At 35.4% G+C, this 17,727-nt stretch overlaps 1 protein-coding gene across 2 annotated transcripts in view; it reads left to right on the top strand.

Annotated features, from left to right (window-relative positions):
- The window catches only part of TMEM232 (transmembrane protein 232), a 694,734-nt gene that overhangs the window by 546,856 nt on the left and 130,151 nt on the right, over positions 1 to 17,727 (top strand). For both annotated transcript variants that reach the window (XM_087429935.1, XM_087429934.1), the window contains exons 3-7: positions 1,801 to 1,912; positions 3,248 to 3,353; positions 4,669 to 4,826; positions 9,289 to 9,388; positions 12,017 to 12,183. In XM_087429935.1, the coding sequence (XP_087286061.1) occupies positions 1,801 to 1,912; positions 3,248 to 3,353; positions 4,669 to 4,826; positions 9,289 to 9,388; positions 12,017 to 12,183 (643 nt within the window). The remainder of the gene's footprint in view (positions 1 to 1,800; positions 1,913 to 3,247; positions 3,354 to 4,668; positions 4,827 to 9,288; positions 9,389 to 12,016; positions 12,184 to 17,727) is intronic.

Here is a 17,727-nt window from a genome sequence, read left to right on the forward strand (position 1 = left end):
GAAATCAAGAATGAAGTTAGTCATTTCAAAATGCCCAATTCTAGCAGACAGTCTGAGTTCTAACACCTTGATTCTTCCTCTATTTTCCTATAAGCTCCATGAGGGCAGGGTTCTTTGTTTATTTCACCATTGTTTCCCCGGTTTTAAGCTTAGTTCCTGATACATAGTAGGTAGTCAATAAATGCTTACCAAATAAATGACTGAATAAAGGCCCATTTTACAATGACAGTTTGCGAGTTAGCTATTTCATTAATTGTTCTTCACTGGGATATGTATATTTGGTTCTAGTTTACAGGGCACCATGACATTACCTCTGCTTATCGTGTGATTTTGTGGCACTGTCATTACTTTTGCATACATCTGTACCCCCAATAGCACTGTGAGTTACTCAGGGGCAAAATCTGATTTTTATTCTTTTCCTTTTTTTCCCTATATCCCACAGAGCAACTAATTTGGTACATTCTGAATATAGTAAGTTGTTAAAAATGTGTTTTATTCTTCCAGATCACTCTTTATAATAGCATGACTCCAACAATTATTTGACCACACAAATAAACAACTCATTGATTCCACTACTTATTCACTATTCTTCTGATGTCACTTTTGATCCCATGCCCATCTTAAATTCTGTGGTACATCATTATAATCACTCTACTCGTTGTCTTTCGTACACCTTCAACTTATTTTTCTCGTTTCTCTTTGAAATACTTGTCTACTTTCTCTACACTTTCCCCATGGGATCCTTTCCATTCACAAGACTTTAAATACCATGTGTGTGCTAATGACTCATAAATTGATGTATCTAGGCTGAACCTTTCCCCTGAAATGCAAACTCATATATCCAATGGCCTACTCTACATCTCCACTTGGATGGCTTGGTCATCTCAAACGTAACATGTCCAATACTGAACTTATTCTCTACCCTTACCCCAAATATGCTCCTCTAGCAATCTTTCCCATCTCAGTAAATAGCAACTCCATCCTTCCAGTTACTCAGTTCAATCATGACTCCTTTTTTTCTGTCACATCTAATTTCTAAATCAGTGGGAAGTCTGCTTGGAGCTACTGTCAAAATATATCTGTTATCCAAACACTTCTCTTTACTTACATTGCTATAATCCTGATCCAAGCCACCATTACCTCTCATGTAAACATATGTGTGCTCCCTGCCTTGTTATGTCCCATCTCCCCCCACTCAAACTCTCAACACGACATTGGAATGATCCTGTTAAAACTTAAATTAAATCATGCCACTCCTCTTATCAAAGCACTGCAATAGCTTCCCATCTCATCCAGAGTTAATCTGGCTACTTGTCACCTCTCTGACCTTACAACGTACATCTTTCCTCCCCTGCTCACTTTACTCCAGCCACAGTTGGACTGATTCCACTTGCATGGAGGGAATAGAGGCTTAGCTTAAATTGAATGAACACTGATTTATGTGAGGAGATAAATCAGTCTTCAACATAATTGAAGCTGTGCTGGGTTTTACCTGTGAAGAAGGCATATTCCAACAAGACTTCTGGCAATCATTTCAGAAACTTATTTTTCAGAGGCTACAAAGTTCTTTGACATCATGAGAATTATGTTTCTCAATCCAAGAGTATGATAAGATCAATCTAGGAGGCCTGTACATGTATTTTTTTATTTTACTGATTTTGTGTGTGTGTGTTAAACATTCTTATTAAGGTAAAGTACTTTTTAGAAAATAGTTACACTTGGCCACTAGAAGTTGATTAATTAAAATTTGGAACTGATAGCTATAATTATTGATTTTTTTTTTTTTTTTTTTTGGTTTAGACCATCATTTTCAGTCACAAAAGAATTCATCTTGAGATTCAACCAAACAAAAAATCCAAAAGAGGAAGAAAAATTTTTGGACCTAGCTAGAAAAAGCATTCTCAGATGTAAGGTAATGGTACACTATTGATTACTTAGTATGTGAACTGTCTCTTCTAGTTGGTGGAGGATTACATGTTCTAAAGTATTTAAATAAAAAATAAGAGTACACCTTTCTTTAATTATAAGGCATAGTTAAAACTATTAATGCAAATTAAAGTTAAAGCTTATAACTGAATAATTCAATGTCAAATGGCTTTTTGGGTGAAGAGTCTCCATAAATGATTGGGGAATATGTCTGTCAACACTAGCCCAAAAGCCCACAGCAAAATATCAAAGGCTGACAAATTTTTTATTAAGAAAATTCTACTTTTTCCTAAAAAAAAGTTTACTGCGGTATGATATGTCCCAAAGAGGAAAAAAAGCTTTCCTAAACCTTTACTATACATGCACAGAGTGCTCTGTTCTTTCTCGTTAACAAAGTATTCACTTAACTTGTAAAACATGCCTTCTTTAAGAGTATGCCATTAATTACCAAATTTTCAAACACATATCAAAACAGAACAGGAATTGAAACAAGTCCTTGTTTTGCCTTTTCTACATTAGAGCCAATTTAAGTTTGGCAGAGAAGTAATGTACGTGTGATTTTGCTTTAATACTGAATAATTTATGAAATAAAAGCTGCACAAAACAGGGGCGTAAGTTAAGCCATGCTTTTTGTTGTGGTGGTGCCGATTTCCTAGTATTTTGACTCATATTTTTGCCTTTGCCTATATATTTAAAAATGTTGAAAAAAATCCATGATAAAATTTGATTAGAAAAAAGAATATACTTTTGATAAGTATGCACGCAGAAAGATGCCTGCAGGTACGTTCGTCAGTGAGCTTCTCTCCAATTGGCCAACTGTGCCCTGGGGCAGCCCCGGGAGTGGGCACGTTAAGAGAAGGGGGGCAATCTTGATATCTCTATGTTCATTAACTTTAGCCCATCCCCTGTGAAGTAGCCAGAGTTTTCCTGCAAATTGGCATCAAACTAATTTCTGTTGAATCACATTTCTTTAATATACTTTTCCCTCTAAAATCAGAAATGCATTCTCTTGGTAGGGCAATGGGGTAGAAGTAATCCCCGGAGAAGTAAAGAGTGAGGATTATTTTCAGCAAATAACTAATGATATTACTCAGAATATTAACAAACATTCTCTACATTTTAACAGTAATACAGTTTACATAAATGTCAAAACATAAAAATAGTAAAAGCAAAAATATAAAGTTGTATACAACACTGGCCACAGAGCATCAGCCCCATAGAACGACTTTCAGAATATAATTAAGGGATAATCTAAATAAATCAATTAATTTTTTAAAAGCTATATATTTTGGTTTGTCTCTTTCACGCTTCCCCGAAACAGAGAAAATTGGGTCTCAAAACCTTAGGCGCCGGGAAGCATGTGCATCTTCCTACCGCATGGACTGAAGTAATATATCTGGCTCAATGCAAAGGAGAAATCCAAGATGGTATGTGCTCTAACCAATCTCTTCTTAGTTACTCTAAGTGTTTTCTAGATTAGCGGTGAAGGCATAATTCGAGACCCTTAATATTTAGAAATTGTGCAGGAGCCGAGGAAAAATTGCCTTTCTCTATTGAAATATCTGATAATGTTTCATTATGAAAGTTTGTAATTTTGAATTTATGAATTTGACTGCTCAACTTTTTAATTACAAAATTGTTTTAAAAACTTTTGCTCAGCGTAGTCTTTATTGCTTTTCTCTAAAATTAGTAACTAATTAAAAAGTAATATAAAATGTCATTTAGTGATTTTCGATTACAACAGGCACTATACTTTAGAGAAACTTGCTTCTGCATTTTATAATTCTTACTCATAAAACATTAACCAAATGGCCGTTTGTTTTTCACTTATTTTAAACAGCCATTTTACTCATTACCTTTTCATTTATCACTTCTCATTTATATGTCCTCCATCAAACCACCACCCTCCAACCAATCTAAAAAAGAAATTAAAAACATTATTTTTAAGGAGGTAAAATTCCTTCTCTCATTATCCTAAATTTTCTGTGTGTGCCTTTTAAAATGAGTTTTAGAATGTTAACCATATGAGGTCAGAAAGTATTTCCCCACGTAAATTGGGTTTTGTAGTGCTATCTGGGAGCTTTCAAGCAGCGGGAAGAGTAAGAATGATTTTGTATTTAACGTGCCTTTACGGCGCCTCATCACAGCGCCATCCACAGCCTGACCTTATTAAATATTTAAATGATATTGAAGTAAAGACTCTTGGCTTACCAGCAACCGGCAGCCACTTGCTCTTCTTTGTCAATTAAACCTCAGTTTGATGGCAGAGACGACTGCAGAGTCATGAAATTCAGAAGAGGACTGGCCCTTCCCAGCCTCAGGGGCTGCATCACGGTTGATCTAGACTAATCGTGGCGATTCCCCTTTACTTGTCAGTGATTAGATTAGGGGTGGTCACATGGCCTGGTCCCGATGAAGAGATGTAAAGAGAAGTCTGTTTGGAATACTCTTTGTTGAACTGCTTTTAGAAAAGACATGCCTGGGAAGAAAGCACCCCTTGGAACTCATGCAGTGTCACTTCTGCCACATTCTGTTGGTTGAAACAGTCACAAGGCTTGCTCAGGTTCAAGGGGAAGGGAGCATAGACTTCACTCCCTGATGGGAGGGGTGTGAAAGAACTATTTTGAAACCTCAATCTGGTCTTGGTGACTGAGCAAATAGTTAATTGCAAGACTTAATTGTAGCATGTGGAAAATCAGCCTGATTTATAAATTATAGAGTTTCTACTTTTTAATATTTCAGAAGCTTTAAATATGCTTTATGCTTCCCTGGACCATGCTTCTTTTGATTATGATCATCTGCCTGCCTTATTTTTTGTTGCGGAATCAGTTTTATATAGACTCTGTTGTGATGCATTCCTAAAGACGTACTTATATTCAGTTGAAATAAAGCTGGCAAAGGTATGTTTTAAAATATTTTTAATGTGTTTTAATTGCTATATGTACTACATGTAGCCACATGACATCTGTTTTAGGATCTAAACAGGCCATTTGGTTTTATTATGAAATATTCTCATTAGGTAGCTTATTTTAATCTTCTCTAAATGTGGAGAATACATTATTGCTTGATATCCAAATGGAGATGGTTTGAGAAAATATAACTTCACCAACTCTGTAAGAAAATAAGATTTAATTAAAAATCAAGTTTATACTTACATCTGAGTATGTATAGCTTTTCTCCTTTCTATTTTAAGGATTTTTAAATGCCACTTTTCCATTTAAAAATGACCATAGATAACCTTAAATAATTGCTCAATTTGAGAAGATGAGTTGTTCTCTCAGTATTCTGTGTCATTTTAGAGCCATCGGATAGGAAACTATCTTCATGTAGCTCATGTTTTATAAGGTCCTGAAAGTCATATGGTTCCTCTCCCTGTGGTGATCGTGGTTGCCTGCTTCAAAATTTATTATTAGTCAAAGAAATTTAATGTAACAAGTGGTTTTATTGCAAAGAAAGAAAAGAAATGCTAGAAGAATTTCTTTAAGAATATATGCGTAGGGGCTGGCTTGGTGGCGCGAGCAGTTAAGTGTGGGCTCCACTGCAGCAGCCCGGGGTTCGCAGGTTCAGATCCTGGGCACGCACCGACACACCGCTTGGCAAACCGTGCTGTGCCGGCATCCCATATAAAGTGGAGGAAGATGGGCATGGATGTTAGCCCAGGGCCAGTCTTCTTCAGCAAAAAAAGAGGAGGATTGGCAGATGTTAGCACAGGGCTGATCTTCCTCACAAAAAAAAAAAAAAGAATATATGTGTATATACACACACACACACACACACACATATATGTAACAATTAAAATTAAGTGTGGTATTATTTGCAAAAATGTACTTTTTTCTTATTCAATTTTGATTATGAACTGTTTGAAACCAAGCATGAAAATATTCATGTGTCAGTCAGGGCATTTTTGGAAGATACAGTATTTCAGTCCTTAGAAGTTAAGCCTAGATCCTCGCTAGCATGTTTGGGAGTAAAAGACTTATGGAGACCAGACAAGATAGAGAGAGCACATAAGAGAAACTGAACATGCAAAGAACTGAGGCTTTGCATAGAAGAAGGACTGGAGAAAAAGAGATAAGGTGTTACCAATGGCTGTTTAGATGGTAAGATTATGATGATTTTTTTCTTCTTTCTTTTTTCTGTATTTCCCAAACTGTCCATTATGGAGATATATAAAAGATTATATTTATATAATTATTATGGAGAGTTATATATATATATCTTTTTAAATCTGTATAGTAATAGATATCTATATATCTAGCCATAAATATATCTTTTATAATGAAAAAGAATGGAATGGGAAAACATAGAGCAAGTCTGTCTTTTCTCTTCTTTCTTTCTCATCTTCTTTAGTGATCTTTTTCCATTTCTTGCCTTTTATCTTTTGGCCAGCAATAAAACTGGCTATAAAATAAAGTTTTAGCCATTGCACACCTTGCTTATAATTTATATACATCATATCATTTAATTTTTAAAAGATTCCTATATCTTCTCATCTGAAAGTTTAGACAATTTGCACAGGTTCATATAGCAATTGCAAACACTTAGACAGCACTTAATTATGTGCTTGCACAGTGATTAGTGCTTTAGATGTATTAGACATATTAACTTATTTAATTCTCACAACAATCCTGAAAGGTAGACACTATCAGTATCCACCATTTTACTACTGAGGCATAGAGAGTTTAAGTGAATTACCCAAGGTCTCAGCAGAGAAGGTTTTGAAACCCAGAGTCCAGTGGACTCTTTGACCCATGATGCCACACATTTACCTTGGCTCTCAGATTTACTAATTTTAAAGCTTACTCTTTATTGTTCTAGATAATATAAATTAGCTAGTGGAAATAAGCATGCTCTATAAGTACCTTTGATTTCAGGCAAGAAGCTATTTCAGTTATCCTCTTTGCCATTGCAGAATTTTCATTGTATATCTGACAGTCAGTTGGAAAACTCTCTTTTGATGTTTTCTTTTTGACAGAATGCTATATTGAAGAGTATTGCCGTGGAGGCATCACCCATCTTCATATGCACAATTTTGTTTATCTTTAAAAAGTAGTATATAGCTCAGGGTTGGGAAGAGCCAAAAAGATCTGATTCCCTAATATTATTTACTTTCATATTTTGTGTGTGTTCCTTCCTTTCTATTTACCTCTGAGTGCAGAATCTTCCTAACTGTTGAAGTCTGCTTACTGAAGTGTAGAGAATAACATGTAAGCAACAATAGTTTAATATATTTTATATAGGAATATGAACAGTGTTCTTCAGGCTTCTATAGAAGCACATGGAACACATAACCAACTATTAAAATACAGCACATAAGAAAAAAGTTCTGCAAAGAGATAGTAGTGATGGTTGTACAACATTGTGAATGTACTTTATGCCACTTGACTGTACATGTAAAAATAATTAAAATCAAACTTTTATGTTATGTATATTTTACCACAATAGAAAAGATACGCCCTAAAAAGTATATAACACGTAACAAATATTATTCAGCGTTTCTATTTCACAGTTAGGTTAATAGAGTCAGAGAAGGGAAGAGAAGAAGAGATAGAGAAGGAAAGAAGAAGGTAAAGGATAAAGGAAGGAAAGATGAGAGAGCAGAGAAAGAGAAATTGACGAGCAGAGTTTCAGTCTAGGAGGCAAATCTTGAGTTGTCAAGCTCTAGAGAGAATATGTACACAAAGGAGACATGAGGAAAGATGCACAGAAAGTCCCCGAGTTCCTTAGAGATATAGAAAGGTAGATTGTTCAATAAAAATCTAGCCTTTCAGAGTATTACAAATGAAAGCTTTTAAAACCATTTTTCCAAACTTAGTTATAATTAGGGATAGTTTCCGGGTCAGGTGAAACTCATGACCAAATTGGGATACAATAGAGCAATTAGTCAAACTGATATGCTTCTCATATATTTCTCTATTTTGTCCCACACTACATTTTTGAACATTAACATTTTCTCAATATTCATCTCTACTAATCCTAAACTGTTCCCTTCTGACTAGTTTTTCTTTCATTTTCTATAACAATGGGTATTTCTAACGTTCATATTCTCACTTAGAATATTGCAATATTCTTTTAAATGGTCTGTCAATCTCCACTTGCTTCTCGTCTAACTTCAATCTCTTAGAGAAGTGCAGTACTATATCTACGTGGTCTGTATGAAGAGATAGACCCTTGGGCATGCCTTATAAACATTTTATTTTTATTTATTTTTTAAGTCTATAAATGGTGCATGTTTATAATTTAAGGATACATTTACAAATATTGATGGTGTATTCCCAGAATTTATTTTACTAATAGAAGTTTGTGATAAAAATATTTGGAAATCATAGCTATAATAGAAAGGTCATGACTTTTGGTGCGGTACACACAGTCCTGGTTTCAAAGTCCAGTGATGTCACTTATTTGCTTAAGAGCTTGGGTGAATCACTGAGACTTGGTAGAATCATCTTTTTAGTTATATTACTTTTTTTACATGTAGATCTAATAATCTAATAATAGATTAACATTGTCGTTAAGAGGATTTGCATATATATCTTGATAGTGATATAGTGGTAGTTATTATTTGGTTCTTCTCCATAATCTTATGATTTAGCAACTTAGGCACTGTGTTCCATTTATTTCTATAGTTGGTGGAGTTTTTTCTCGTTTTCTGTGAAATCTTGTATATCATATATTTTTGAAGATTTTCCATTTTCTGTGGTCTATGTAAAATAAACGGTTTTAGCTATACATCTATTTTAAACTTTACAGAAGTAAGATATTACAGGGTTTATTTAGTAATGACATTGTGTGGTGGTCTTTTTTTTTTTTTTTCATGAGGGAATGGGGATCTTAGTACAGCATGCTATGCACAGGCAGAATATTTCTCAAAACTATCTAAAGCAATGTTTTTCAAACTATTTTCACTGAGACTCATTGGAAGAAATATCTATTGCATTGAATTCCAGCACACACATAATACATACTCATTTATATACTGAAACAAGGAACTGTGCAATGTTTTATGATATTTTCTCTTCTCTTGTATTTTATTTAAAAATCCCCTCTCAGTTGATTTCATGACTCACTTAAGGGGCATGACTTGCAATTTGAAAAATACTGTTCTAAAGGACAGAACAAAATAGCATTCAGTATTGGTCATTATATGTAATGTAGAGATAATTTATGAAAGTTTTTTGGCTGAACCAGTATTTCAACCTAGATAGAAATGTTTTAAAGTTATTTCAAAAGCACATAATCTCAAGTGAGTTTGAAATTATTTGATCAAAAGCAAATGTTGTAACAACATAGTTTATTTTTCCTTATGGTTTTTAAACACTTATCGATGTAACTCAAAAATGCTTTTCTCTTCTCTTTTGACAGATTGGCTATTTGGTCTTCTTACGACTTTTTATATATTTCCTTCATGGTCACCTAGAAAGTTTTAAACAACATTTACTTAGACTTCAACCATATTTATACGGTAGACTATCTTGTATTTTCTACACTTATAAATGCTTTATGTTATATTTTGAGAAGCTCCAACTATCACTATAAAGACCATAAGCTGTATTTTATTTTTCATGAAAGATAATAGGAGCATGATTGAAGAACATGCCTTCTGGGCCAGACTGCGTGGATTTTACTGTTAACTCTCCTGCTTAACTAAGTGTCTGACCTTGTTTGTGACTCAGTTTCCTCATCTGTAATAGTATTTGCCTCTCTGGATTTCAAGAAAGTTGAATTCATGTTTTTGCAAGGTGGCACTAGTGGCAGTATAGCTGCTGGGCTGGAGTAAGGAGAGAGTAGATGCAGGGGGTCAGTTAGCTATGATATTAGCATAGGCAAGAGATGTTGAAGATATGAACTATTAAAGTGGGAATGAGATAGAGTAAAATAGTTTTGGAAAATATTTAGGAGATAAAAGACACTGGACTCAGTGATCAGTTGGATCTATGCTAATGTGTAAAGAAAAGTGAGGAATTCAGGAGGAATCTTAAATTTTACATATTGGCTAATAGGGTCAAGATAATGGTGCTCTAAACTGAGAGAATTTTGGAGAAACTTTGGACACATTGAATTTTAAAGTCACTCAGGTATACATACCCAGAGAGTAGTTGGAAGCTTAGGTTTGGAACTAGGAAAATAAGTGAAGCCTGAGATTCAGTTATTTTTGGATATTAACATGGATGATTTGACAGTCATCCATGTTAATGTGGCTGAGATAACCGGGGGGTGGGAGGTGGTGGTAGGGAGAAATTAATTCTAAGAATAGAGTCTTGGGGAACATAAACATTTAATAGATTATTAGAGTAACAGGCTTCAGTAAAGGAGAATTAAGGGAAATAGGAAAGAGTGATGACGTTCAAGAAGATCAACATTATCAAGAGCTGTACAAGTATTAAATAGTAGAAAGTCTGAAAGTGATGATGGGTTTCTGCAATCAGAAAGTCATTATTGATCCTGGGAGCATCCCAGTGGAGAAGTGGAAGCAAAATTCAGATTGGAGGTAAACAAAGAATGAAGGGAAAATTTAAGCATAAGACAGGGCTGGCTATTTAAGCATAAGACAGCGGTTAAGTGCGCGCGCTCCGCTACTGGCGGCCCGAGTTCGGATCCTGGGCGCGCACCGACGCATCGCTTCTCCGGCCATGCTGAGGCCGCGTTCCACATACAGCAACTAGAAGGATGTGCAACTGTGACATACAACTATCTACTGGGGCTTTGGGGGTAAAAAAAGGAGGAGGATTGGCAATAGATGTTGTTAGCTCAGAGCCGGTCTTCCTCAGCAAAAAGAGGAGGATTAGCATGGATGTTAGCTCAGGGCTGATCTTCCTCACAAAAATAAATAAATAAATAAATAAGCATAAGACAGAGATGGAGAACTATTTCAAAAAGCTTAGCTATAAAGAAAAGGAGAAATGTCAATAGTTTGGATGAAAAAAACAGGTCAAAAGAAGAGAAGATTAGTATGTTGTAGGATAAGAGATGACGTGATTCAAGATATAAGATAGGGAATAATATTTGATGGAAAAGGTTATGGAGAAGGCAATAGAAAGTAATAGAGGAAGTGTTATGGAGACTAACACTTCTACACCACTGCACCGCTGCTACAAGTTCTGATAGGGTATGAAACCAAGACGAGGCTCCAGACTGGCAGAATAAGAATTCATGTCTATCGTATCACTTGTTTTGATTTCTTTATTACATTATACATCCTCTTTTTAATTCCTCGGTGTTCAGCATAGTGACTCATCAAATATTCAGATGATGGTGGCAAATAAATTTGGAAAAATTATTTGAGTAAAACCTCACGTTCTCACATTAGCTTGTTATTGTGGATATATCCCAAGAAAACCAACATCTTTGTTTCATATTGGGATAAAATCCCCAGATTTTGCCTTCTTATCAAATACTGTTAAGTAGAGCCTTTCTTAGACTACATCTCTGTCTTCAGCAACAGGCTGATTCTTGCTGCACTATTAGCAGCTGCTACCTAACCATATAGCCATCCAGTAGAAAAGTGGTTATTACTAATTTTCCACTATGTTGATGACTGAAACTCAAAGATTGTCTAAAAGTTTATAAAAAGGACAGCACAAAGATGGTTCTGTTAAATATCACATAGTCTTATGTTGAATGACATAATTGTTGCTATACTTAAAATATATACTTTTAAAAATCAATAACAAGATATTGAAAAGGAATAAAATTGGAGAATGTTAGATTAAAAACAATGACATTGATTTGTTTGTAGGATTACAGTTTCAAAGTATCCATTATGAATAGAGTATCTATTATAACTTGATTTATTTTCAGCTGGAAGTTACCAAGCATTGTTGTGCAGTACCTATACTTAATTGAGCATTCAGCCGTTATGCAATTGCTGTTGTGAATGATATCAACTCTTATGTATGAATTATTTACCTTGTAGTTTTCTGTCATACCACCAGGGGTCAACATAACATTATAAATCTTGAACAGATGGGGACATGCACAGGAGTTTCAGCATCTCAGTACTGAATTTAATTATATTTTAACTAGAAGACAGACGATGCACAATGCAAGATATTAATGAAATATTTCTCACAAATTATTTTTCTTACAATAGCACTTTCTTTCTCTGGAGAATTATATTACAAGTATCCAAACATCTTTTCAAATACGCGATTCATTCTGAAAACCATGGAAATTATATGTGAAAGAGAATTCCTTTCTGAATCAATTTTTGGCCCTGTGGAAGACAAGAATAGATATGAGAACATAGATTCTGATATGGTGAGTACATCCTAGTGCATGGTGACTGAGATGAGATTACTCTGATTAAATAATTGTGCTTGCCAATTCAGTAACATTGCTGAAATCGAGTTTAGTTGGGAGGAGGAGTCAGAGTAAAGACACTAAATTCATGCAACCATATGCACATTCCCTGGGCAGTAGTTAATAGGATTAGTAGTGGGGCATCAATATGCACCACTACTGTTTTAAATCGAGTAATGCCATAATACCTTCTTCCTTATAGATTTATTTCAGCTATTTAATTGAAAATTGCAATATAATTTAGATTGACTTATAAATGAACGTTTTAAGATATTACATTTTTATTAAAGGGAAAGTGTGTAAAGTGCAGGCTATTAATGAGAGCAAGTGTAATATTTTTATGCTTCCATAATTCATATGTAGTAACATTTATTATGCTATTAAATTTAACCGAAAATTTTTTGAATGGTTCAAAATTAAGGAATTAAAATAATCCCTAGTACATGAAAAATCTTTTAATTTCTAACTCAGGTATTAGTGATCAACATTAGAGAAAACTCTCTGTCCCAATTATATAATTCCTTGGTATGTAATAAACTATTTATTATGCAAACAGAACTACACTGAGCCATATAATTGTTCATATACTTTAAAGGCTGATGAACTTCAAAAGACAAATTCCCATCTATGGAGTTCATAATTTCTTTATTTCCTTTTCCCACATATAATTCAAAAGAAAGCAAGGAACACTTCGAAAACTTGATTCTTTTATTTTTTGTCATACATAATTATTATTTTATAGTTTACAAATAGAAAATTTGTTTTTCTAGTAATTTCTTAAAAAAGAAAAAAATACGTTCAACATAATGCAAGTTGAAACAACTAAGGAATTTTAAGGAAGATTCTCTTTTAAATGGTTTTATCTGTGAGTTGCCTCACAGTTCCCTCATGCTTCCGTTTGGCCCTTTCTAAAACTAACTAAAATTTAAGTATATAAGGAAAAACATTTAATCACATCTAGTTGTAGTCTGTTTAGGCTTTAGTGTTTTGTCTTTGGCTCATTACTTGGTGAACCATTTTGTATAAAGAGTGACATATTCTAAGTAATTTGAAACTTTTGGTACAATTGCTAATGAACACAAATTGCCTCATGCATAAAAGGAATCTTGTTTATAAGTTTAAAATATTTTGGGGCTGGCCCAGAGGCACAGCGGTTAAGTTCTCGTGCTCAGCTTCTGCGGCCCGGGGTTTGCAGGTTTGGATCCTGGGCCTGGACCCACTCACCGCTTATCAAGCCGTGCTGTGGCAGCATCCCATATAAAGTAGAGCAAGATGGGCATGGATGTTAGCCCAGGGCCAGTCTTCCTCAGCAAAAAGAGGAGGATTGGCAACAAATGTTAGCTCAGGGCTGATCTTCCTCACACACACACACACAAAAATACTTTAACAATAATTATATAATCTAAGATACTGAGCGACAGAAAGAGCATTGATCATAAAGAGCAAAGACCTGCTCACCACCCGACTGTGTGATCCAGGGAAGGTCCATTAAGCTCTCCAAGTCCCCATTTGCTTAGCTTTAAAATAAAATCATCATCCTCATCATCGTCATCGTCATCATCATCATCGCCATCACCCTCCTTGTATTTATCGTAACTAATCTACAAGGTTGCTGTGAAGATTGCAAAAAAGCTATGTGCCTTATAAATGATTAAGTGCCATACAAACGTAAATAATGATTATTGAAATATATATTTAGGAACTCGCTTTAACTTAGGCAGTTAAATATAATAATTATCATCTAAGGACATGATTATGCCGACTAAATAATTGTGCTTAACTATGTAGTTAATTGTGCTTAATGTAGTGATTTGAGTGTTTTTCCTTTAAACAAATAAGATACCATGAAATCTTGACGACATGAGTGTTCTGGTTATGAGGCAGACAACCTTCGATGTTGCTTCTGCTTCTCTTTAAAAATCAATCTGTTTTTGTCACTCTTGGTGAACATTCACAGCAAGGAAATGGAAACTTACTGCTGTACCCTTTGGCCTGAACTGGAAGGGGCAAAAATGTCAACACATGAGAAGAATGTATCTGCTTAGAGTGGCACAAGTCACCAAGTCTCGGTGCCTTGGTGAACAAAGGGCATATTTCAATCTTTGCTGTATTCTCTTTCAGCTCTGTACGTGTGATTCTGTAAGGGGACTATAACAGATTTTAGCCTATCGGATTTATTGTCCTCCTTTTTCTCCTCCCATTACCTCATAATATAAAGAACATAAAGGCAAGTGTAGCCACAGCACTGCTAAAATTGCTGATTCAGCTAACTGATTCAGCGTTTGATGGCATGTTTTAACGTTCCCCAGTTTCAGCCCAGTTTCTCCAGTGGAACGTAATCTAAGCCAGCCTCTCCAGTTCAGTTGAGTCTTTACCCGTTCAATACCCATCTCTCTCACCTTATGGAGGGAGAAAGGGGAAAAAAGAGAAAAAAGTGGGAAGATAAAAGATACATTTGTGTTAATCCTCTCTCCCTTCTTTATCATTAGTGTGCTATAGGGAGGATTTGTGGATTTATTCCTACAGCCCTTATCCTCCAATACAGGACAGCATATTTTGTCTACTGTAAAATATTTTCTTTTTAATATATTTATAAACATTGGAATACAAGCATAGTTATTTAATTTGTTTTCAAAGTGTTGCTATAAAATTGCTGGAAAAAAAGGATTCTGTAGGATATAAACATTAGAATACACACAAGGTGGGTGTCAGTTCTATTTAAGAATAGGAAATTTCCTTTCCCTGCTGATGGAACTCATTTCTCCTTTTAATGTCGTTTTAAGCTGATCCGGACACAGGATTTCCATTGACTTTGACAAATGGTACACTTTAATTAGCTCCATGGATTGTAAGAGCCAGAACACTGGATTGAGTTTTCCACTCTGTCCTTTGCTTACTAGCAAAGCTGAATTTGCTAAGCACGGTTGTCACATGATAATAATGATGTAGTTCTTTAGAGAAGGTAGATTCAAACTCAACTAAAATTGAGACCCTTTACAAAATAGTTGCATCTGTCCTAAAGTACAACAGTTTTCAGAAAACTAGGAACCACATAGAGCTTACATTCAAATATGATTGCCAATTTCATCTTCTAATGATTTAAGTACTTGGTAGGTCAAAGGCATTATCTCACTTTGAGACATTTTGTGCTGTACTGTAATTGTAAATGGTTATTAGGAATTGGGTTAGCCTGAGACACAGGTTCTTAAAATTAGGAGCGTTATCTTATGATTCCTGTCCTGTTATCCAAGTAACATAATTGTATTGAGAGGTCCTTTCACAATGTCCACCATCCCCAAAATGACTGAAAACAAGGATGAATCTCAAAAAGCTGTCTCTGAGGAGCCAAAATAGAACCAGTGCTTCAAAGCTTCTTTCTGTTATAAAAGAGACCCTGGTCAGTCAAAGTTGCATAAAATTCAAGCTGATGTGGTTATCTGAATTCTCAACCAACAGTAGATTAACAACACTTTTGTAGGTGGGCTTCTCAAAGTAGGCATTGTACGAGTTGCAACTGATAGCCTGTTGGAGAAGGTAATCCAGAGGACATGACTGCCGGTTGACCCGTAGACTGGACCCTGGCAATAGGAAGCTCCTTACCCTCTCCCCTGTCTTTGGAAGGTACGCTCTGCCCACCATTCCCACAGCCAGAGTTGTTCTCAAAGACGCAGCCTTGAGATAGTAATGTGTTGTTGAGACTGTCTGGACAGTACACATGACCGAACCCAGTTAAGGCCTCTATATAAATAAACTTTTGAGATTCCGGTGGGTGGGTGTAGAGATCTACTCATCTTGTGGCTACCCAAGACAAGCCTTGTAAGTAAGTTCTTTTGCTCATTAAACCTGACACCTACCAATCTGGAGTAGTCTGCCTCTGTCTTGGGTCTCTCCTTGCCTTCTGTGTACGGCGGCCAATTTGCAAACCAACATAGCCCAAAGCTGGACAGCAAGGGGGGAGATGAAGGAAGTATAGGAAGTGGTCATAAAGGAAAAAAAAAGAAATGAAGGAAGAGAGAGGGGAAAGGAGGGGGGAAGGGAAGGGGAAAAAAGTAAAAAATTCTCCGGGAGTCCTTTAATGGAGTGCTCAGTGCTTTTCAAACTATTTGTGGTAAAAGATACCTCTAAACTTTTTTTTTTAATTTCCAAACTGTCACAGACTGATAATTTTGTGAACTACAATAATAATGAATTACTGAAAATAAAACAAAAAGACATAAAAATACAAGCCTTAATTTTTTGTTATTAGACTTAAGATACAGAAAATTAACTCTATCATATCGTTATAAAAGTTTCTAAATATTTATTCCTTATTTCTGTACTTGAGTTAGCAGTTTGCAGATAGCACTTATCTGCCAACCACACCCTGAGTGGGACTGATATAGCGTAAAGGCAAAGAACTCTACACCGCCGAATGCCTCTCAGAGCATTGTTTCCTCTTGGTCTCCCACACCCAGGATGTACAAGATGATTGTATTAAATCACATAATCATCATTATTACATTAATTCATTCAAGTTTGCAAATATATTTTTTCTTTTGAAAAAAGAAGCAGGGAAGAAACTTTAGCAAGATTTCCACACAAATGCTTGAAATATATAAAATGCGTGAGGATAAGTGATAAGCCTCACTTATCTTGAAAACTCACAGGTGTGGCAGTGTCATTTGCCCTTAATAATGCCAATGCCCTTCAGCCAAAGGCCACCAGGAACACACATGCATTTAAGCAAATTGGTTTTATTATTTGTTGCAGGGAAAGAATACACACCCAAAGAACCTGGGATATTTCAGTTAGAGGGTGTTGGAATGAATCTATTGTAGGATTTGGACTTTGGGTGATTTGGGGGAGGCTCTATAGAAGCAGGAGTTCTCTCTAGATTTGCTACTGTCAGAAAGGAATGGCAATTCTGATTGGGTGTTTTGTAGGTGGCACAGTGACTTTTTGTCTGCGTTAGAAAAAATTATCAAGCTGCTTTGTTTATTTATTTATCGTGGTCTCAGAGTAATATTGGCTGAGGTTGATGTTCTGTGATATCCAGCAGGAGAACAAAGTGACCTGGCTGTGAGTGTCAGCCTGGCTTGTAATAATATTGATGTCAAATCAGTTCCAGAAATCAGAGGCTGCTTTTTTGTCTCTCTCAATGATGAGTAGAAATGGTATCATATAAAATTGAAAATAAAACTTAAATCTTGTTCACTGTCTAAATCCTGATCATTTCTTTACCAAGTGCATTCAGGAATTTTCTCTGGTGATGGTGCATGAGATTGTTAACAAGAATTTTTGACCTAACTGAATAGTCTACGTAGCCATGCAATGTACATGATTTAAAAAAACAAAAAAGTATTGATTGTTTTAAATTAGTCAAGCCATCCAGAAGTTTCAAAACATATCTATTTACATATTTATTCAGAATAAATTAGCAACGTGAGGCTGTCAGGCATCCAGGCTGAGACTTCTAGAGCAATTTAAGAAAAGAATTTCATTTATATGAGTTCCACTTTTTGG

Source organism: Ceratotherium simum, chromosome 4 (genome assembly GCF_057802395.1).
Source record: "Ceratotherium simum simum isolate JZ-2026a chromosome 4, ASM5780239v1, whole genome shotgun sequence".
Taxonomy (NCBI): domain Eukaryota; kingdom Metazoa; phylum Chordata; class Mammalia; order Perissodactyla; family Rhinocerotidae; genus Ceratotherium; species Ceratotherium simum.